Raw genomic sequence first — 23,396 nt, 5'->3', positions numbered from 1 at the left:
GGTTTCTACCCCAGCCTTTGACTCCCGAGTCTTACGGATAGAGGATGATAGAGAGCTGTGGCTGCAGGACAGGAAGCCCCACCAGGGGCTGCAGATGATAATTAAAATATCAGTAGATTTATGTGCAGCCACTAAGCCCACAAAAAAAAATGTGACTGGTTAATTATTAAGGAATTAAAATGTTCAAATTAATTATTTAGACAGTTACTGTTTTTAATTATAGTGTTTTATTTTGTGGAATTTCAAAGAGTTTAGTTTGTAAAGATATAGTTTCATTGGGTATTTTACTTATTTTTTGTAGAGTTATGAAAACTTTTTTCTCTTCTAAATAATTCTGAAGCTGGGGGTGGATCTCAGTTGGTAGAATGCTTGTCTCATGTGCACAACCCTGGGTTTAATCCCAGTGCCATATAAACTGTCAGTAGTTGCACAATCCAGTAACCCAGCACTCAGGAGCCAGAGGAGGCCGGAGGACCAGCCTGGGCTGTATTTGACCCTGTATCATAACACCAAAAATAAATAAATATTTGAGCAAGTTCCTCTTACATTTATTACCCCTTTTTCTGAACTTCTTTTTACCTTTTGTGCTAGAGATGGCACCCAGGGCATTGCACATGCTCTGCTTCTCTGAGCTACACCCCAGCCTGGCATGGTACCTAAATTGAACGAAACACCTGAGGTGCAGTGCTGCCTTGATGTCACACGCAGCGTTGCTTGGGGAAATGTCCCATACTTCATCTCAGTTCTCACTTAGTGCCTGATTCTTGAGATCACAGGTACACCTACAAAGGGTCCAGCTGCCCTAATCTGCTGCAGTGGAAGAGACAGTTCAAGGAAAGAAGCCAACCCTTTTGCCATTTTCCCCCCTCTATAATATTTTCTGCTTGAAGTTCTGTCTATGTTTTGATTATTTTTCCTAACTCTTTATGTTCATGAAGGGAAATATATATGCTGTTTAGAAACAACACTGTTACTTGTTTATTTACTAGGAGGGCTTGCCAGCTGGAGAGGTCTCGGTACTGCTGTGTACTGTTTGAATGGAACATTTGCACATTTATCAGAAAATTGACAATTTGCGTTTGGATCATCCTTGTTCTAGGACTGGATGGAGCTCTGGGTTGATGATGCATTTTGGAGCTTTCTCTTTTCACTCATCCTTATTGTGATAATGTTCTTATGGAGGCCATCAGCGAATAATCAGAGGTAACAACTCGGGGAAATTATGACTTGCAGGCATTTGCTGGCTGGCTCCTGTGGTGTTGAGAACCTTAGGAGCACAGCTCACAGAAAGTATTTGACAATCCAGAGACTTTTGTTCTTCAAGAGAAGGAAATGATGCCTGTTCACCTGGAAGGCTGGAGAAGACTAGGGTGAATGTCATCTAACAACATGGTGATCTTTTGCTATTCTGTGGAGCCAGCCTTTACTTGAGTCCCCCAAACTCTGAGCAATGTTTAGGCCCTAATTCTGAGCTTTGTCTCTCAGTGAATAGAACCCTTCCTTATGAAAAGGTCCCATGTACTTTGCATCCTCCTTCAGTAGAATCTTTCCTTATGCGTATTACAAATCCTTACCCTGAGCACTTTTATCAGGCAGCAGAACTCATTCTTATTGCAAGGGTCACAGGTGCTTTGCTATAGAGGTGTGTTTTGCAAGGGAATTTTGATGTAGCCATCCCTGAAGGTGTGTTGTGATAATTGTCACATGAAGACTTTTTTTCCAAAGTTTTACTATGCTTAAATATGTAAGAAAAAAACAAAAAACCCTGAAGTCAGATTCTAGAAGTCTTGACCTAGCACCTGCTCAAGTGGTGCTGACCCAAATTTATCCTTCGCCTCACACAGATCATTTCTATGCTAGCTTTGATGCTTGCAGGGACCATGACAGAAAACACACAGAGACTGCTGGGAAGTACTTTGTTTTTAAGCAGTTGTATATTCAAGTGAGAAGACAGGCATAACAAATGGAAGACAGTAAAATAGATACATTAAGCAGTCTAGGAGGAAAATAAAGACTCCATGAAGAGCTGGAATTGTGGTATAGCTTTAAGATAGCAATAGCATAGTGAAAGATTGGGCTGGGAAAGATGTACATTTGGGGAGAATTGTGGAAGTCATGGTACATAGAAGTCAGCGTGGTGTGCAGTATAGTTAGGATAGCAGGTGCAGCATTTTTCCCCTGCTTTCTTTTTATTCACTGTGTCTTTCACATCATACATCTTTGTCCCATTCATTTTCCCGTCCCTTCACATCCACCCTCTGTCCCTGCAACTTCCCCAAAATAAAACAAGAGAAAAAAAGAAAAAAATGTAAAATCTTGTCTTGGAAGCTGCCATGTGACACAGTGAGTCACGCAGTAAACCCCTTTGTCCATATGTCTTTACTTGCAAGTGTTCATTGCAGAGAGTCATTGGTCTGGTTCAAGGCCTTTAGTTTCTGCTGCACCATTGATGCTGGGCCCTCATTAGGACTCTTCTTGAATATTCTGTTGCCCTGTGTTGTGGAGGGTGGTGATATATTATTTATGATTCATTAAAGCTTGTGTGAAGATTCAGAAAGCAAAGTCAGCCACAAGCCATAGAAACCAGGCACACATCTTTAATCCCAGCAGCCAGAAGCTAGTCGGTGGTGGTACACATGTTTAATCCTAGAATTCAGGATTAAGAGATAGATGGATCTTTGTGAGTTCAAGGCCACCCCAGATCTATACAAGATTAAATCAGTCTAAAAGAGAATTATAGCTCACACCTTTAATCCCAGGACTCATGAGAGGTATATAAGACAGGAGCAAAATCTCAGTAGGAAGATTCATTCTCCAGCCATGCTGAGGAGAGGTTACAGTCTGAGGCTTGGTGAGAGCTCATAAAGACAGGATCAGCCCATTCAGCCTGAGATAGAGGTAAAAAGCTAGTGGCCAGCTACTTTGCTCTTCTGATGTTCAGCTTGATGTTTGAACCCCAATATCAGTCTCTGGATTTTTTTAAATTCATATTACAGTGGAGATCCTGTAGCTTTGGGTATGTGGACCAGACCCCTTCACTTGTTCCAGCAGATCATAGATGGGGTGAATGTTGTGGTGGGCCAAGTCATAACCCTGGTTATAGGCCTAGGCAGCTGTAAGGTTGGTCAGTCCACCACTTCTCCCCTGTCCTCACCACTAGCATAGCTTTCCAGCATTGCCCAGGCTAATTCACCCTTGCAGCAGTGAGTGAGGGGTGGGGCCAGTTGTGCTTTCACATTCTCAGGGTCAGCTCTCCCCCACCTATACTATCAGGACCACCTCTACTGTGTTCAGGTGCAGCATTCTTATACCACATGCTTAGAAGTGCTTTGAGTTTAGACTATTTGCATGGAGTGTAAGCATCCTATTCTGAAATCCAGGATCCTCAGAGCCAGAAGCTTCTAGAGCAACTGACCTGATGCTCAGACAGGTATACAATTTGGGATTCAGGACAGCGAGAGAGGGAACAAATGGCACAAGGTTGAGTGCCAATTTAGAACTCTGTACTTTGAACTGTGGTGGCCAGTCCCACCTTCTTCTGCCTGCCACCTTCTCCAAGGAAAAAACTGTTGCATTTCTTACTAGGAAGTCTGTTTCCTTCCCTCTTCAACGATTAATAATCATACTGGGCCAGTGAGGTGGCTCAGCAGGTAAAAGCTCTTCTCATCAAACCTGCAGACATGAGTTCATTGCCTGGGACCCACATGTTGGAAGGAGGGAACCAGCTCCTGAAAGTTGTCCTATGACCTCCAGTTGTGTGAGCACATGCATGTACATGCACACACACAAATTAATAAAAATGCAAATAACTGGGCATGTTGGGTCACACCTTTAAACTCAGTACTCAGGAGGCAGAAGCAGATAAATACTGTTCTATACCTTTTAGAAATATTCTAAATATTTCTGTATCACCATGAATAGATACATCACAGTAACCAAAGGCTGTGCAGTATTTTGTAATGTGAGTGGCACTGTGTGTGTGTGTGTGTGTGTGTGTGTGTGTGTGTGTGTGTGTATATATATATATATATGCATTCCAAAAATACTGGGCATTTGACATTGTGGTTATCAGCAATGTTTCCTGAAAGCTTTTGGAGACACTTTTCTGGTGTGCTATAAGGCAAAGGAACCTTTACAGATATGGCCCAAAAGACCTTAAGAAAGATTATTTCCATCAACAGTATTTAATAATTAAAGTAAAAAAACTTAGAGAATTATAAATGTAAACATTGTTTAAGAGGACCTAGGTTTAGCTTTCACTACCCACATAGCAGCTCATAACCACCTATAACTCCAGCTTCAGGGCATCTGAAGGCATGCAGGCAACACACGTAAAATAATTCTTAAATTTTTTTTTCCTCCTTGCTATACTTGGCAATTTATAGAAGCAAATTTTTTATAAAGAGTATTTTTGAGAAGTTATTTGATCTTATCTTTAATGTCCCTAATCAGATTAGCACCTTCCTTTCATTAGAAAAATGCTAAAATGGGGTGGGCAGGGGTTAGTTATTATCTTAATGCCTAAGAAACTTGGATAGTACAGCTTTTTATATGCAATGACTGACAATGATCAGGGTTAAAGTCTCCTTTGTTTTTATCTAGGTATGCCTTCATGCCCTTGATAGATGATTCTGATGATGAAGTTGAGGAATTCATGGTAACATCTGAAAATTTAAGTGCGTCATTTGTTTTCTTTTCAAGTGACTATTGTACATATTTTAAGAGAATGAAGTCTTTACTTGAGATGCAAGGTCACATGTATTGTTTAAAATTTTTCCTATTAGGACTGGGGAGATGTCTTAGCCTGTAAAGTGTTTGCCTTGGAAGCATGAGGACATGAATTCAGTCCCCAGAACCAATGTTAAAAACAAGAAGGCAAGCCTGGTAGCTGGGTAGCATGAATGTATAACTCCAGTGCTGGGGAGGCAGGTTATTGCTCACTGGCCAGCCAACTTGGCCTTTTTGGCTGATTCCAGGCTAGTGTACACCCAAGGAACAACACCAGAGGTTGCCCTCTGGCCTCCACCACCCACACACACAGGTGCGAATGCACCTACACACACTGGGGAGGTGGCTCAGGAGTGTTTGCTAAGTACATAACGAGAACTTGAGTTTGGATCCTAGCACCTATGTAAGAGCCAGGTGTAACACCAGTGCTGGAGGTGGGAGGGAGAGGAGAGGCAGTATAAACTTGCTGGCCAGCCAGTCTTCCTGAAACAGTGAACTCTAGACTAAATGAGACACCACCCACCCCTCTAACCCCCCCCCCAAAGAAAGAAGGTAGAGAATGATAGGAAGACATCCATTGAAAAGTTACCCACATGGTAACAGTGAATAGAAGACTTGGACTTACAGTGCACATTGGAAGTGCTCAGTGTTCTCAATAATCAGGGAAACATAAAACAGCAGTGAGCTACTACAAACCCCACAGTGGTTACAGTCAGCGTGACTGATAGCCAGTTAAAGAGGATGCCTCACACACTACTTACTACAAGTCACAGACAGTGTAAAGTCTCTTTAAGAGGAGTGGGACTTACCCATACATACAAACATGCATAATTTAAAAAAAATCTAAAAAACAGTTTTCATCAAATATGAAGAAAATAATTTTCGTATCATATTTTATATCATAAGCATACTCTGCTTTTTATATGGCAAGCAAGTAAAAATTTCTAAGATGTGTGTGTGTGTGTGTGTGTGTGTGTTGGGATGCTAGTGATAAAACCTCGGGCTTCACACAGTCTGGGCAAATGTTCTATTACTGAGATATGTCCCAAGCTCCCAAAGATGTCTTATTTTGAAATATTGTAACTCTTACACATTTATCCTTACACTTTAAATTGAATTGGGGGAAGTATATATGCTTGAACTTCTCCACAGGTGCATTGCAGACCAGCAAGTTGGAAACCTGCTTGCTGTGAAGTAGTTGCTAGAACTTGAACCTTGAGGATACTGCTCAGTGAAGTAGGCCAGGGACAGAAAGGTAGACACTGCATGTTCTTACTGATGTAAAAGCCGAACAGTTGATTTCAGGAGCAGGGGGTGACAGAGGTTGAAGTGAGGAGAAAAAGCAGGAACAGTAATAGACAACAGTTGCTTAAAAGGGACAGAATTCGAGTTAGACTGAAGGACAAGTCCTAGTGGATAGTACAATAGGGTGGTTACAGTTAGTAATTTAAATAGCTAGAGAGGACTCCGTTCTCAGTGCAGAGAAAAGATTATTTGGAAGTGACATTTGGCCAATTGCCTTGATGTATCCCTGACACACTGTGTGTGTGGGGAGGAAGTGAAATAGCACTATAAAGTGTTCAATTATTGCATATCAATTCAAAAGCCTGTTGGCGTTCCCTGTGCCTCTTTCCTAATCCCGAAGTGGCATATTAAAGCTACTGCCTTGGCCAAAGTGGCCATTCCTAACTCTTCAAAAACTAATCTTTTTTCTTTTGGGGTGGGGGGGCGTATTAAGTGTGAAGTTATTAAGGAAAGTATAATTTTATAATCATCTATATGTCTCTGATGTTTCTCATTGTAGCTGAAGGAATAAAACTAAGAGCTTCAAAAACAGTTTCAAACGGAACAGCTAAACCTACTTGTGATAATTTTGTGAGTATCTATCTGTGTGTTTAGTGGAATCTCTGTCTAATATTTTAGAGTCTGTCCATGTCAGAGTTGCTGATCATCAAAGGGGCTTTTGCTAAGGTTTGTTGTTGTTAAATTAGCTGTTTCCAGGCACCGGTGCAAGTTCAGGCCCACAGCTTCGATGTTGCTGCTGTCTATTCTCATTTGTCAGGTGCTGTGCTTGGGCCAGCAGCCTGAGGCCAGGCACTTGCTGGAGGTGCAGCACCTCAGGCTTCCCTAGCCCTGTTGTGTCTGAGTCCATGTCTGGCCAGGGCTCTGCCAGGCTCATCCCAGATGGATAGGCTTTGTCTTGGTAAAAGTCAGTGGTGGCTTTTCAGCACATCCAAGCAGTTTCTTTTGAAACTGTATTAGGTACAGGTTGTCACCTGTTGTGAAAAGGGTTTCTTATGTCCCATTCCCTTTCCAAAACAACAGACTTTTAAAACTATGAATGCATGAATAAAATGTAGAATATTAGTCTATCTGGGGGGTGGGGGCCAGCCTCTAGTCAGCACCCAAGGTGTGCAAAAAAAAAAAAAAAAAATCCTGGAATGGGGCTAAGAGCTTAGGAAAAAATTCTTATCTATTTGAGGGTTAGACTTTTTCTCTGTGAGGGGAAAAGTAAGAATACACACATTCTTTCTGATAACAACTTTCTCTTTACTTCATCTTGAAAAACTCCTCTCCACAGCTTCCTAATTAGCTCATTCATCTAATCAGGAGCTTCTCTCTAATTTTTCTCCATAGCCTCTCCCCCCCCCCAACCCTTCCTCTGCTCTCTTCACTGCCCCTGTTCCCACAGCCAAACTCTGAATAATTATATATTACATTTCCAGAACCTGACCCATTCTCATAACACAAGATAAGTCACATAGTTTCTCTTAGGCAGAGATATCACGTTGACCCGCCAGTGAGTAACACTTGGCCATGCATGTAGCTTAAATGGTTAATGTTCCCAGACAGAAAATGACATTGTAATTCAAGACTTAACAATTAATTACCTGAACCTTGAGTGGTAAGAGAGTAGTGCAGAAAGTTCATTGCTGCAGGGAGCTATGTCTACTAAAGTTGCTTCAACCTCTGACCTTGAATCAGCAAAACACCTGGGGAAATGACCTCATGTATTTGTCTCTAGGGGCAACCAGATAGTTGTCTCCAGGAGCAGTCAGCCTGCTTTGAATTTGTTCTGGAGTCTAAAATTAGCTGTCTGTGTAAAAAGCTATCTTTGTGACTGAGAATCCTATGTCAGTCTGAGTATATAAAATATCCTAGTGTTATTTTTAATCATCAAAATTATATAGCTTAAGCAGAAATCATCTTCCTGACCATCCACAGTTATATGTGTGCTCAATAAGTATAAAGCACACCACCAAAGGGCTATGCAAAGAATCCCACAGCTGTTCTTATTAGGGAGGCATAGTAGTGGCACCCAAGAAAGGTGTGGACAGAAACAACCAGTCATTTACAGTCAGTAACCCCATGGCTTTGTAATATAAGGCAGGGATGAGTTTATAGACTATTTTATAGTTTTATGTATATGAGTATTGCTCACATGTATGTGTGTGCATGTGTGTACCTGGTGCCCTCGGTTCAGAGGAGAGAGTCAAAACCTCTGGGACTGCAGTTATGGCTGGTTGTGAGCCATCAAGGGGGTGCAATGAACCAAATCCAGAGATCACTGTGTAGACCAGGCTGGCCTCAAACTCACAGATCTGCCTATCTCTGCCTTCCGAGTGCTGGGATAAAAGGCCTGCACTACCACACTTGGCTCAAAGATGAGTCTTAAAATACCTTACACGTTGCGGTAAATGAAAGTGATGATGATGGCAGTGAAGCAGAATGAAGCCTTACATACACTACTTACAAACTACTGTGGAACTTTGTTTCATATACTAAATTCTTACAAATACTATTTAAAATTGCCTTCAGCTTCTGCATGTAAAGTGCACTCTGCTGCCATGGAATGATACTATATATAAAATTATATATGTGGGAGTTTCACAGGACAAGTGCTGTATGACAACACTGTTCTCTGGTAGATTTGATGAATTCTCTTATTTTTACTTTTGGCAGCCTGTAAAATGTATTCTTGGAGTAGTTTCATGGGAATTTTTGCTTTTAAAAGCCTCTAGTTTTACTTAGCCGTATTAGAGCTGCAGCTAGAGCACTCTAATCTGAAAATTCAAAGCCTCCAAGTTTCTGAGCATCAACATGACACAAGTAGAAAAACTACTGAGGAACTTTGTTTCATATACTAAATTCTTACAAATACTACTTAAAATTGCCTTCAGCTTGTGCATGTAAAGTGTATGAATCATAAATGAATTTCATGTTTCAGTGTGGGTGCTTTTTGCATATGTGTATATGCAAATACTTGGAAATATAAAATGTGTAATCTAAAACACTTCTGGCCCCAATAATTTTTAGATGAGGAATACTTAAGCTGTGTTAACGTTTCCAACTTGTTATTTTCCTTCTGGTGAAAATATCACTCTATTTAAAACTCAGTGGTCACATGTCAAAGGATTTTTATTCATTCTTCTAAGCTAAGTGTTGTTGGCTTTTGATTAGAAATTAGAGGTCTTATTTTTCATTACTAATTTCTACCTGGAACCCACACACAGAAATGGGGCTCTGTTGCCTTGTTTCAGTCAGCAAGGCGCTTACTGCTGCAAGTAGAGTGACCCAGGTTGCCAGGTACATAGGAAAGAAAAACTTGATTTATTTTATACTGTCATTTCTCTTTTCTAAGTGTAATTACTAGAAGCAAATTTCTATTAGAAGGGAAAACACCTACCCCAGCTGATTGGCCTTCCTTGCCTCGTGTAGGACTATGAACACAGGTATATGCACACCATTTCAGTGCTTTACTGAGGTTGGAGCATTGTCCATTATTGTTTTCAATTGAAAAAATATAAACTCGAGAATTTGTACAAATTGGGCATAATGAGGAATAGAAGCAAAAATCAAAGTGAACCTTGCTATTTGCTGTCTTACAAACCAATTCTGCATTTTCATTTCGATTTCTTGAGACAAAAAGAAAAAGAACAGTAATATTCTTAACTAAAACCAAGAAACAGAAAGATCAGCAATTTTCTGTCTGTTATGAAACACTGTCACTTGGTGTGTGACATCCTGAGCCAGCTTCTTAGAGCACATGTGACAACTAACAGATTCCATGCATCTGATTCAGGTTTGTAAACTTACAAACATGCCCCCCCCCATGTATGTTTTCAGGTGATATTTAGCAAATACTAAATATAAGTATTTATTTCTACAGGATGAAGATTTGAAGTGGGTGGAAGAAAATATTCCCTCTTCATTCACAGACGTGTAAATATCCTATGTTTAAGTTTGAACCTGAGGCTATAGTTTAAGGGATTTCATTGGATGTTTGTCAGTGTGTGTGTGTGTGTGTGTGTGTGTGTGTGTCCTGTCACTACTTCTTACAGAGCTAAACACAGCCTCAACCCCTTTCCCTGCCCTTCTACTGTACATCCATTTCAATATTAATAGCCTGCAACTAACTCCCTCTCTTCCTGGTTACAGTTTTCAGAATCATTTAATTTTGTTTTACAGAAAAGTTCAGACATATGTAAAACAATTTTTATATCCACCTGTGTGTGTGCACACACATGCTCATAAACATTATGACAAAGGTCAGGAAACAACTTGTAGAAGTTGGTTCCCTCCTTCCTTATGGGCCCAGGGATCTAATTCGAGTCACCATGTTGGTGGCATACTTATTCACTGAGCCATCTCACCAGCCCAAGCTCTCAAGGCTTCAGAAGGAGGCTGTTTTAGTTTTCATCCCTGTGTGTTGTGTGAACTTAATTTTCTGTGGTGGTTTTATTTTTTCTGTATTTGCTCCCCCACCCCCACCCCACCAGTTTCAAGGTCCTTTACATTTCATCCTTAAATACTGGGAATTTTAGGTCTGTTTGTGTCTGGCACAGCAGGCAAAGGCCAAGAGTTTAGTTCCCAGGCCAAGAGTTTAGTTCCCAGGCCTCAGCAGTAGAAGGCAAGAGCAAGCTCCTGAGTAGCCCCTGACGTCCACACTTGTGCTCCAAGCACACACACCTGCTAACACAATAATTAAATACATCTCCAAACAAACGTTTTCCATAAAAGAGAAATATTACCTTTGGTAATGTGCTTATCTTTCCTAGTTTTTTACAAAAGCACAAGTTTTCTAGTTAAGTGGTGAATACCAAGACAATTGTTACAAGTAAAAAAAAAAAAAAAAAAAAGAAATAGCCAAGGATTGAAAAGTAAATAGGGGGTGGGGTGTTTCAATTCTCATGTGAGTTTTCAACCAACTGCTCCACATGTAGTAGGATTCCCTTGTACTAGCTTGTTTCTATTTGAAGTTCAATTTTTTTAAATATTTCTGTTAACTTTAGGCTGAACATTTTCAAAGGAACACACATTCTGGAAATTGTCCACATCCTAGGTAGATGCCAATGCAGTTTTTAAATGAGTTCCTTTCTATAATCTGAAGGCAGAACATTGCCAGTACCTTAAGCCCTGGTTCCTCCTGGATGCCCTACTGCCCCTACAGCTTTTGTGGAGTTCATTGTTTTTGTCTCTTTTGTTTCAGAGCTCTCCCCGTCTTAGTGGACTCAGATGAGGTAAAGCTGCTTTTGCTTATTTCCTTTAGCTGTTTCCATATTCTGAAAATAACCTTTTGAAGCAATTACCACCTGAACAGGCAGAAGGATGCGGTGCTGGCTTGAAGTGTGAAGGATTGTGGGCTAAGTCTCACTGCAGGGAGAAGCAGGATAAAGGATTCTTGGTGTAAATGAAGGGAAGAAGCCTTGTGTGTCTTTTGTTTAACTTCTGACATATGTAAATAATTTATTGGAATAGTTTCTTTCCAGCTTTCCTTACTAAGCATGCAATTTAAATAAAGGCTTTTTGGGGGTTAGTTATTGGTCAACTAGACAATGCAGGGTAGCCCAAGGCAGGGTACATCTTCAGTATATGGATTAAAGGATAAATGACAAAGCCCTGGCTCATACAGAGGAGGGGTGGCTATTAGCAGTTGGTACACACTGTGTTGGTGGTAGAGCATGAGAAGAGCTGGAAGGGAGATGGCTCTGAAGTAGTGCTGTGGCAGGATGGCAGGGTGGAGAAGGCCTTGCCACATGACAGACTGCTAAATTAGAAAATGTGGGGGCTGTGGTTCTTACCTGATATTTTCCCAAAGTTAGGGCTATTAAAAAGATTAAATATAGTGACTTGTAAGATAAAGTTTTAGTAGGTTCTGGGTGTAACCCCAACATTTGACACCTATTTTTCCCCCCTAGGAAATTATGACCAGATCTGAAATAGCTGAAAAGATGTTCTCTTCAGAAAAGATAATGTGACTGGGACCTGTAGTCGACGGCTTCACTCTGTTTCATTGTGTTGTCTTGGAGATTTGTGTACGAAAATGAAGGATTCAGGAGTGGGAGGGTCTGCCGCCCTCATAAAGCCATCTTTAAAACTGACTCATAAAGTCAGTTTAATTGCCATTAAGTTGCCTGAATTTGGAAATAATCTGATAGTCTTAGCAATGTCTACACAGATGTGAGTTAGGTGACAGCTACTGGCATTCAAATTTGTGGTCTCAGTTTTCTCCAGAACAAAGAATCTGTAGCTGGGTGTGGTTATACATGCCTGGCAGTTGAAATCTCTGAATTCAAGGCCAGCCTGGTCTACGAAGTTCCAGGACAACCAGAGAGAGCTACGTAGTGAGACCCTGTCTCAAAAAAATCACACAAACAACAAAAGTAAAAAAAGAAAAGGGAAAGAATCTATGAACACACCTTCCTTCTCCTCTTAAGATAACATGATGCTCCTGAATGCTCCACAGCAGTGTTCATCTTTGTAGTGGTAATTTTATTGGAGTTTTTATACTGAAGTGACTTAATATTGGAACATGAGCATGTTCATATGTTTAGTCCTGTCCCCTCTGTTGGTGTACACAAAGCTCTTATTTGTAAATACCACCATGCACTGCACATCATGGAATCTGAGCTCAGGGGAATACAAGTGCACAACGAGAAACGTATGTCCAAAGACATGCAGGCCACATGTACACATGCTGCTGCTAATTCTGCTGTGACACTGGCCCTGTGGCTCCCCTAAAGCACTTTCTTCCCAGCCCCTCCGTGCACCATTCCTTTTGTGGGGACTGTGCACAGTATCAGGTTGGTTACACATTCTTGGTGTTTGCCATTCCATGATGGCAACTAACTATTACCATGCATCAACATGTAATTTACCAACCCTCAACCATATTTCTCACCTTGCTTTGTTAAATTATGTTTATAATGTATGATTGAGAGTTTGTATTCTAATATTTTAAATATAGAATGTTGTAGACTTGAAAGGCACTTGAATATAGTGTGATGAAAATGTGAATGCTTTACTACTTTTGTGACCAAAGATACCAGGCTGACAACATTTAGTAATGAAAGGCAGGGTCTTAGGGCTTTCCTCTGTAGGACTCTTGGCCTTGTGAATTGCAGTAACTTGGAATAATTGAGAAAATGTGAAAATCTGACCAGGAACATTTAACTATAACCTGCAGTGATTTTCACTGTGATGCCACAAAACAAACCCTTCATTCAAAAGCCTACTTTTTGAGTTAATTTCCTGTGTACTTATTTCAAAGGGGTTGATAGAGATATATTTCTATAGCTGTATGTCTGGAAAATGTGTTTTCCATAGTGAACACTGGGAAACTGTGCAGTGTTGGCAGACCTGATGGAGAAAGGCTGGCTCGAATACCCACTGGTTCCTGGCGCTTCCCAGGGGGAGAGTGGCCAGTTCAACCGTGGTGGCTCCACTCCTGTCAGTTTCCACCACAGCAGTGGCTTCTGTCCACCATGCTTTCCTGTGTGCTTGTCCATTTTGGCTTTGGCATAGTCTACTTTCTAACTAGTTATTTGAGAACAGGAGATGCCTCTTAAGGGGTGGGGGTTGCAGGGTGTCGCTGTAGCCCAGGCTGACTGATGTTGGACTTGAGAACCTTTTGCTAAGATTGCAGGCATGCACCACCAAGGCCCACTTTGAATCTGCATTTAATGCCCTGTCCTCCCCGGTGAGGCAGTTCACCCACACCCCCATTGCCTGCAGTTGAATGTTTCTGTGCACAGCCAGCAGGAGCCCACACTGGTAAGTGTATTGGGTAGCTGATGGCCAGGGAAATGCTTTTGATACCACCTCAGTAGTGTTTCAAAAAGAAAAAACAGGAAAGATAAGTGATGTTGCCTCTGTCATAGCTCCAGGCTGAAATGAACACTTTTGTTTCCATCCAGAGCTAGTAGAGTTCCATCTTAATCCCTAGAAGTGTTTTGGAAGGGTGTGTGTGGTGTCTGTTGCCTTTAGTGATAATTGTGCCATGTGTAATAATGTTCAGTGACCTGAGTATTTCTTGGGGGGCCTTCTTAGCCCTAGCGTATGTCCCTACACAGTAGGTGTAGTTCATAAGCACTGGGAGGGCTGCCGTGTAGCCCCTCAATCTCCTTCCCCATCTGCCCCAAATCTCCAGACAACACTGGGACATTCCAGGTGCCCACCTCTGTTTGTTCAGGATGCTGTTGGCAGGACCTCCCAGTTAGTTGAGAGGTCTGAGGATAAGGTTCCAGTTTAGTGCTCAGACTTCTTGTTATTTAGTTCATGCTAAATTTTGATGATTTATGAAGTTTGCTTGAGACATTTTTTCATAATTTGAATTAGGTTAATATTTAAATGTGTGCCTTCTGGGGTAGTTATTATATTTCAGTAAGAAACAAGAGTTGGAAATTGTCAACTTGGGAGTTGGTAGGATGCCCCCATGCTTTTCCTAGATTTTTTGTTTGTTTTTTGTATTTTTTTTTAACTGTTTTCCTATCCTGTGGAAAGTGCGAACTTTCTGTCTGGATTATGGTACATCATGCTTAGACTACTATAATGTCAAGATTAGGCTTAACGTGTGCACATAGAGTTGATCTGCATACCCTTTTGAAGGAGGTTTGGGGCTATTGACCTGGCTGTCTATAACTGAAGCTGAGAGAGACCATGCTAGGTTTTGTCTCCTGTTGTGATACTCATGTCTGTGATTGACAGCATGCAGTAAGCAATACAAAACACCAAGCCTTACATCTATCAGAGGAAGTTTAATATTCAAATTGTGAACACTCAGATATATATAAGTGACAAGACTAGATTTCTAAGGAAGTGTACACTATAGGACAGGAACTTGATACTGTATGAAGCTTCTTTAGAACTAGGAAAACATTCATTCTTTGGGGAGAAAGTTTAGAGGTTAAAATATATTCTCTATTTAAAAAGATTAAATTATTATTTGGGAGAAATTTCTTTGAGTATAGAACACAGCAATTTAAAGGACTTTTTGTTTGAAAAAATTGTATTTTTGTGCCTTAATATTTTTTTTAAATAAATTTCTTTCTGACATTTGGAGATTGTTTTCTGAGATTATCTGTTAGTGCTACCTCATGAAAATCTGTAGGAAATGCAGACTCCAGGAGACGGCAAGGCATGGGATTCTTTAAAAGAGAGGTACAGCTAGAAGTCAGAAAATCATTGTGATAGAGCAGAACAAAACAAGGAAATATTTAAATAAAGTTAACCTAAGTTTGTACACCCGTGTGTGCATTTATATCGATTTGTACGTGTGTTTGTGAGAGAGAAACCAGTCATCTCTCAGTCTAATGAAATGAGAGTATTCGTGCATGATGATATTGACTCAGTCTTGGTGAAAAACCCGGCAAAGTTTAAGACCTTTGAATAATGCCTATTCATTTGATGTTTCCAAAGATGTTTCAAAATACAGAGTAAGGTTTCTGCACATACACAAAAACTAGAGACAAGCTAAATGTCAGCACCAGACAAGAATAATGAGTGAACTGTGGCCTGTCCACCTCTTACAGAATGGTGTCAGCTTTTGCATAAAATGAAGTTTGTGATAATAGTACAGTACATATATGAAGCATGAATTAGAGCACATCTGCAGAGGGATGAGTGTCAAGGGCTTAAATGACCCCACAGCTTGTGCTACCGTTGAGTTCAGGTACTTGCTGACCACAACTGGCTTTCAGCCCTTAAGAAAATTTTAGTCAAAGTTGTCTGAGGGCTGGAGAGATGGCTCAGTGGTTAAGAACACTTGTTTTTGCAGAGAACCTGGATTTTCCCAGCACCCAAATGACAGCTCACAACTGTCTATAACTATTCCCAAAGGATCAGATACCTTTCTCTGGCCTTAGAGCATCACACAACATGTACATGCACAGGTACATGTAAGCAAGAAACTCATACACTTGCAGGTTGGTGTAAACTGGTATGATGGTGCATGTCTTTAATCCCAGTACTCCAGAGGCAGAGGCAGAGGCAGGTGGATCTCAGTGAGTTCAGGGACAACTTGTTCTATATAAAGAATTCTAGGCCAGCCAGAGTGACATAGTGAGACCCTGTCCCAAAAGAAGAAAAGAAAAAGCACTTGACAAAAGGAAAAAAAGGAGAAGCCAGTGTGGCCTTAGGGCACAGGAATAAAGCACACCCCGCTGTAAGCAGGTGTGGAGGGGACACTTCACAGACATCCTCCCAGCATTGAGCTGTAGTGAGGGGACAACACAGAAGTCTCAGAGGAAACACCTGAGCTGTTTTATAACAATTTGGGAGAGTCAGGAGTGTTTGCAGGACCCAAACTTTGTTCACTGCTGTCCTACCCAAGTTTCAAGGAGGTCCATTTCTATAACTCCCCTGTTGGTTTAAAGATGAGAAGAAAGTGGAGGGTCAGAGATAAACCACTTGCCAAGGATCATCCTCTTGGCAAAGTGAATAGGCAAGCATCATGTCGGCAGGAATTGTCTGTGAAAGACTGTCTCACGGTCCTGGGGATGGGGGAAGTTTTGTTTACTTGCTAGTCAGATGTGAAGGTAATACAAAAAGGGCCTGCAGCCTGGTGTGCAGCCTGCCTAGGCAGCTGAGTAGATGGGGAAGCTGCAGTTGAGTCTAGGCTGTGGGAGGCAACAGAGACTTGGCTAAGAAACCCCACCTGAAACATCCAAAGGTTGACATATTCATATTGAAAGGAAGTTTCCCAGGACAAGTCCCACCTTAAGTGACCATGGATTCACAACCAAATTTCCTCTACCACAGGCTGTCCTGAAGCTGAATTCAGATGAAAATAACCTTGACAGTAGTTCCTCAAACTCAGTTCATACATTGACAAACATACCCAAACTATTCAGCAGGTGGTGCCAAATACCATCCCTGGAAAATTGTTTTCCTTTAACCAACCAATAAAAGCATTTTTACTAAATTACTAAATGTCAGTCTGTGAATTTGAAGATGAACGAAAAGACCTTAAAGACATTAAGCATGCTACATCTTAATTTTTATATTTAATTGACCTACTTTAACAGACTGGTTCTCTCTATATAGCCCTGGCTACAATGGAACTTACTCTGTAGACCAGGCTGGCCTCAAACTCAGAGATCCACCTGCCTCTGCCTCCTGGGTGCTGGAATTAAAGGTGTGTGCCACCATGGCCAGCTCATGCTACGTATTTAAATGCTAGACTTTTAAAATCTGTTTAAGAATAGGCACGAGTCCCTTGGTTCAATTCCCAGTACCACACACAAAATAATGGAAGAGCTCTAAAGAGCAGGGTAGCTGGACACTGGTGCTGGAAGGGAGAAATGGGAAAAGAGTGTGGTAGTTTGAATGCAATTGGCTCCCATAAGCTCAAAAAAGTGGCGTTATTAGGAGGTGTGGCTTTGTTGGAGTAGATGCCTTATTGGAAGAAGTGTTGAGGTCTCATATGCTCAAGATACTGCCCAGTGTCTCAGTCTACTTCCGGTTGCCTACAAGATATAGAACTCTTAGCTACCTCTACAGCACCATGTCTGCTTGCATGCCACCTGTCTCACCATGACGATAATGGACTGAACCTCTGAAACTAAACCACCACTTCAGTTAAATGTTTTCCTTTATAAGAATTGCCTATTGACTATTATGGTCATAGTGTCTCTTCACAGCAATAGAAACCCTAACTAAGACAGGGGGCAAGAAGAATTTAGCTGGAAACTGGTGAGGGAGGCCAGTACAAAGGGAAAGAGGGAGGAGGGTTCAATAACATTAAGGGTGTTTGAAAAAGCCTTAGGGAAGCATTGTTTTATGTGAACTTAAAAATACATATGTGTTTACACATATTAGATAATAAACTGGATGGATGGATGGATGGATGGATGGATGGATGGATGGATGGATGGATGGATGGATGAAGAGAGAGAGAAAGAGGAAATTTGGATGTAGTTATACCACTTAGGGTAACAATTTTTTCCCCAAGAACCATAGACTATCTAACACAAACCTTAGTGCAAATTCTCCCTTCAAATTGTTGGTTAAGGGAGATCTAGAACAATCCCAAAACAATATAGGCTATTGCCATTGCCCTTTGTTATTATCCAGACTTGAAGGTGAGACCACATTGCTGAAGACACCACACATTTTGCAAACAGTACTTGGATGAATCTCCAACTGGAACCAACTCAGAAGCCTCTTCCCTGAGGACTAGTTCTCAAGAATATGCAAAGTTGCTGTGCAATCTTTTCTCCCTATGCTATGCAAGGAAGAAAAGTAACCAATATTCCTATCCAGCTGTGATACCTACAAACCACAACAATGACCATCATGACAAGATATCCCCACAAAGCCAGGCAGTGGTGGCACACACCTTTAAACCCAACACTCAGGAGGCAAAGACAGGTGGATCTCTGAGTTTGAGGCCAGCCTGGTCTACAGAGCTAGGACAGCCTCCAAACTACACAGAGAAACCCGGTCTTGAAAAAACAAAATGAAGAAAAAAAAACCAAAACAACAACAACAAAAAGCCCCAAGATATCCCCACAAGATATAAACCACACACTTGGACATTAGGACTACTCAATAGAGGGGAATTCACACCTGATAGTGTAAACCCAGTCAACATCATTGTGAAGTCATTGACCCTAGATGAGGAGAACCTACTATTACCACTTTCTTAAACCAGTATAATTTCTTTTTTAAAAAGCATTTTTATTTTATGTGAATGGTATTTTGCTTGCATATATGTCTGTGTACACAGGCACACCTGGTGTCTTCTACAGAGGCAGAAGAGGGTACCAGACCCTCTGGAACTAGAGTTACAGATGGTTGTTAGCTGACAGTTGGGTGCTGGGAATTGAACCAGTGTCCTTTGGAAGAATAATCAATGTTTTTAACCATTGAGCCATCTCTCTAGCCCATGGTATAATTTCTAGCTGCATTCTAAGTACTTATCTTTGAACAACAGGTAATGTAGTTCTTTATGCAGTAGGTAGAGACTATTACAGAAGTCTACAGCTGACCATATGGTGTCCAGCCCTAACTGGTACAGCTACACACAACCCCTACATCTAAAACTTGGGGAATATTGTCAAAGAGGGTTTAGGAAGATTCTAAGAGCCAGAGGACCAGGGCATTTGCTATAGCATCTTCTATATGTGACAAGGAAACTATACCCATGAGATCTCAACAATATGATCAACAAGACCTGCACTACAACAATGTCAGTTGATGTGCTGATGTGGATGGGGAAATCTCACAAGGCTCCACTATTAGGTAAAGAACTACAGGCAATTACTGGCCGATGAGAGAAGTATATATAATTAGTCTTCTCCAAAGTTGAGCGTCCCAGATGGTCAGCCTTAAGCACATGTACATGCAAGTAACACTAAATGGACCCTGCAGACAGTAATAATTAAAGAAGAGATTATAAACTTGAAAAGGAGTTGGGGCACAGAAGGCATTGGAAGGGGAGAGGGTGGGATAGAAATGATATAAATATGGTATCATCTATGCAATTATCAAAAAAATGGCTAATAATGTTAAATGGTCTACTCGACAAGATAAAGAACTGTGGGGTGACATTAGGAAAAAAAAGGAAAGGCAAAAATGTCTGAAAGTGACACTGTTTGGGAAGGATTAGATGTGGCCTTGTTGGAGGAAGTCCCATGGGGGCAGTGAAGTTTCAAAAGACTTAGACCACTCTCAGCGCCCTCTATCTAGCTTGTGGTTGATAGGTTGCCTTGATCATGCTGTTTTACTACAGCAATAGAAAAGTATCTAAACCTGTCAGGATGGCCAAGGTCAAAAATTCTGATGACAGCTTATGCCGGAGAGGATGTGGAGTAAGGGGAATACTTCCTCCATTGCTGGTGGGAGTGCAAAATTGTACAGCCACTTTGGAAATCAGTATGGCTGTTTCTCAGAAAATTGGGAATCAATCTACTTCAGGACCCAACAATACCACTTTTGGGCATATACCTAAAGGATACACACTCACACCACAAGGATACTTGCTCAACTATGTTCATAGCAGCATTAGCCAGAACCTGGAAACAACCTAGATGCCCCTCAATCAAAGAACGGATAAAGGAAATGTGGTACATTTACATAATGGAGTACTGCTCAGCTGTAAAAAAAAAAAAAAATAGCATCAGGAAATTTGCAGGCAAATGGACAGAACTAGAAAAAGCCATCCTGAGTGAGGTAACCTAGACCTAGAAAGACAAATATAATATATAGTCACTCATAAGTGGATATTAGACATAAAGCAAAGGATAACCAGCCTACAGGCCACAATCCCAGAGAAGCTAGGTAACAAAGAGTACCCTAAGAGAGACATATTTGGACCTGCAAATTTCCTGATGCATCAAATATGTTCCTTAGATCCACCCCTTCCTGACAGGCCTTTCATGGATTGCATCCATTTGAGGATTAAACCTTGATTTGGTCAGAGACTCCATCGTCTAATGGCCTCTGAATACACCCTCAAAGTTTTATAATCACCTAGCTGTCTCTCAATCCAATCATGACAGTTAAGACGCAGCATCTCAAGATCTGACTGTTAAGGGGACAACCCGATAATCCTGTCCAAATTCATGGTTCTGTTCCAGTGAGAAACTGCACTTCTGCCATTTTGGATTTCTTTTTTCGTGGTCTTCCTAGATGCTGATTTCTGTGGGGCCATCATCAGGGACAGGTGGTTGGAGGTCTCAGCAGTTGGTTCCGGATTGTTCCTGCTGCTCAGTTGCCCCATGTTCACTCCTGAAGACCCTGCAGGTCTGCACCTCTGGCTGCCACTGGAGCAGTCCTGGTGTCTGCCCAGGCACACCTGTCCTGCACAGTGGGAGGCTGTACATCCAGAAGAGGGTGTCTCCTGGTCTGGTGGGCTTCTTCCATGTCTTCCTCCTTCACCTATCAGGCCCAAGTATGGCCTTAAGGGACTGGGGTTGACATCTTGGGGAATCAGAAAGGCAAAAGCAGATCCAAACATATGAGGCATGTGTAGTCAGTCTTTCTCAGTACCACCAGCCCCCAAATCATGACCTGGAAACTTATTAGTTATGAAAGCCCGGCCTTCGATTAGGCTTGTTTCTTTTCTTTTCTTTCTTTTTTTTTTTTAAACAATCTTATTTTACATACTAATCCCATTCTCTCTCCCTCTCGTACTCTCACTCCCCCCACCATCTCCCCACCCCACCCCCACCCATTCCTCGGAGGGGGTGAGGCCCTACCATGGAAATCATTAAAGTCTGTCACATCATTCCTTAGGCTTGTTCCTAACTAGCTCTTATAACTTTAATCCATTTCTACTAATCTGTGTGCTGCCATGTGGCTTGTGGCCTTTACCTCTCCCCCTGCACGTCCTGCTCCCTCTGCATCTCCTCTGGCATCTCTCTTATACTGAGATTCATCTCCTCGTCTTTGCTCTCTGCCCGGAAGTCCTGCCTAACCTCTTCCCGCCTATTGGCCATTCAGTTCCTCCCAAAACCAATCAGAAGGCGTCTTGGCAAAGACAGGTCTTCACAGTGTGCAATAAGATTATTCCACAACATGCTTCCACCTCCCTCATCCCCATCCTACCTGGAATCCAATTCCTCTGAGACAAACACTTGAGCGATTTGAGATATAGTGAACAAACTGGAAGAAACTGTGTGCTAAAACTAAAGTGTGAAGATAATATCTAAACAGCAAGTATTAGTAAAAAGATGGCAATTATAAAAACAAGCCAAATGGAAATGCTAGTTCTGGAGACAGCAGCGACTGAAGTGAATTCATTTACACTCAAGCAGATTTACCTGGACAGAGGAAATCAGTGGTTCGAATATTGGCCAGTTTTGGTTACTCTGTCTGAGAAACAAAGAGAAAATAGTAGAATGAAGAAAAACACAGGGTCTTGGAGACCGGTAAGGCAACAACACGTTTACAAACATACACAACATGAGCATGCCAGAAGACAGAACAGGGCAAAGGCAGAAAAATATTTGAAGAAACAATGGCTTAAAAAACAATAACAATCTTCCCAGCTCAGATGACTAATAACATTCTGTAAAATAAACTGGGCAATTCATACGAAAAAAGCATCATCAAATGGTAAAGACAATTTTTACAATGTTTTACATTTTGTTCACTTTTTGTTTGTTGTGTGTTCAGGGTGTGTGTGTGTGTGTGTGTGTGTGTGTGTGTGTGTGTGTGTGTGTGTGTGTGTGTAGATCAGAGGACAACTTGCAGGAGTCAGTTCTCTCTTTTCTTTTCTTTTCTTTTTTTTTTTTTTTTTTTTTTTTTTTTTTTTTTTTTTTTTTTTTTTTTTTTTGAGACAGGGTTTCTCTGTGTAACTTTGGAGCCTTTCCTGGCACTTGCTCTGGAGACCAGGCTGGCCTCAAACTCACAGAGATCCGCCTGCCTCTGCCTCCCGAGTGCTGGGATTAAAGGTGTGCCCCACCAACACCCGGCTTCAGTTCTCTCTTTTTACCATGTAGTTCCCGAGATCAAATTCATGTTGTCAGACTTGGCACCCAACAAATACCTTTACCTTCTGACCAATCTCTCCAACTCCAAAGATAGAATTGGGGTTTTAGAACATATATATATATATATATATATATATAATATATATTATATATCTTTATTAACTGGTTGAGAATTTCATATGTATCATCCCCCACTCTTCCCCAACTCCTCCCATATTCATCCCTTGTCCCTGTTTCCACCACCCCTTCCCTACTCCTCTAATACTTCCTGTCTCTTTTCTTTTTCGAAGAGACTATCTCAAAGCAGATGTCCTGATCCTGTGATTCTTAGTCTTTTAACCTCCTCTTCTATGATATCCCCTGAGCCTTAGGAGCTGTGTTGTAAAGTCTTGACTGGGGACAAAGGCCCCACAGTCAGGTGATCTTTGCATTCTGACAATGTGTAGCTTTCCGTAATGGTCTCCCCTTGCTGCAAAAAGAAGCTTTTGGATGAGGGGTTAGAGCTACGCTTATCCGTGAGTATACGGATTAGTATATAGAATGCAGTTAGGAGTTTTACTGGTTTAGGAAGTTGGCAGTAGTATGTTCTCCTCGGATCCCATGACCTCTGTAGACACGGTAGTCACCTAGTTTACAGTGTCAGGCATGGATTCCTCCCTACTGAACCAGCCTTAAGTCCAATTAGACAGCTCTTTGATCACCCCCAGGACGTAAGTGCCACTATTGCCCCTTTCAGAATATCTCACCATGCTGATGATCATTGTTGTGGTTTGTAGGTGCTTATAGGTAGAGAGAACTACTGACTACTTTTCTCCCTTGGTGGTTTGATGGCTCCATCCAATGCCATGAGAGCTAGTCCCCAGGGAGGAGGTTTCCAGGCCAGTTTCAGCTCTATTAAAGCTCTATGTCCACAGTGTGTGGTAGCATCCGCAGTAGGGTCTTTTACTAGAA

General features: G+C 41.4%; 1 protein-coding gene across 3 annotated transcripts in view; it reads left to right on the top strand.

Moving 5' to 3' along the window:
* The window catches only part of Tmem87b (transmembrane protein 87B), a 39,599-nt gene extending 24,530 nt beyond the window's left edge, over positions 1 to 15,069 (top strand). For 2 of the 3 annotated variants that reach the window (XM_027421844.2, XM_027421842.2), the window contains exons 14-19: positions 1,100 to 1,203; positions 4,603 to 4,676; positions 6,533 to 6,603; positions 9,899 to 9,951; positions 11,219 to 11,249; positions 11,928 to 15,069. In XM_027421844.2, coding sequence (XP_027277645.1) covers positions 1,100 to 1,203; positions 4,603 to 4,676; positions 6,533 to 6,603; positions 9,899 to 9,951; positions 11,219 to 11,249; positions 11,928 to 11,987 — 393 coding nt within the window. In that variant the 3' untranslated portion in view covers positions 11,988 to 15,069. Of the gene's footprint in view, positions 1 to 1,099; positions 1,204 to 4,602; positions 4,677 to 6,532; positions 6,604 to 9,898; positions 9,958 to 11,218; positions 11,250 to 11,927 lie in introns of those variants that run through there. The other variant, XR_004770421.1, reaches the window with a different exon arrangement.
* The last annotated feature ends 8,327 nt before the right edge of the window (positions 15,070 to 23,396 follow it).

Source organism: Cricetulus griseus, chromosome 6 (assembly GCF_003668045.3).
Source record: "Cricetulus griseus strain 17A/GY chromosome 6, alternate assembly CriGri-PICRH-1.0, whole genome shotgun sequence".
Taxonomy (NCBI): domain Eukaryota; kingdom Metazoa; phylum Chordata; class Mammalia; order Rodentia; family Cricetidae; genus Cricetulus; species Cricetulus griseus.
This window is presented reverse-complemented; position numbering and strand designations above follow the sequence as displayed.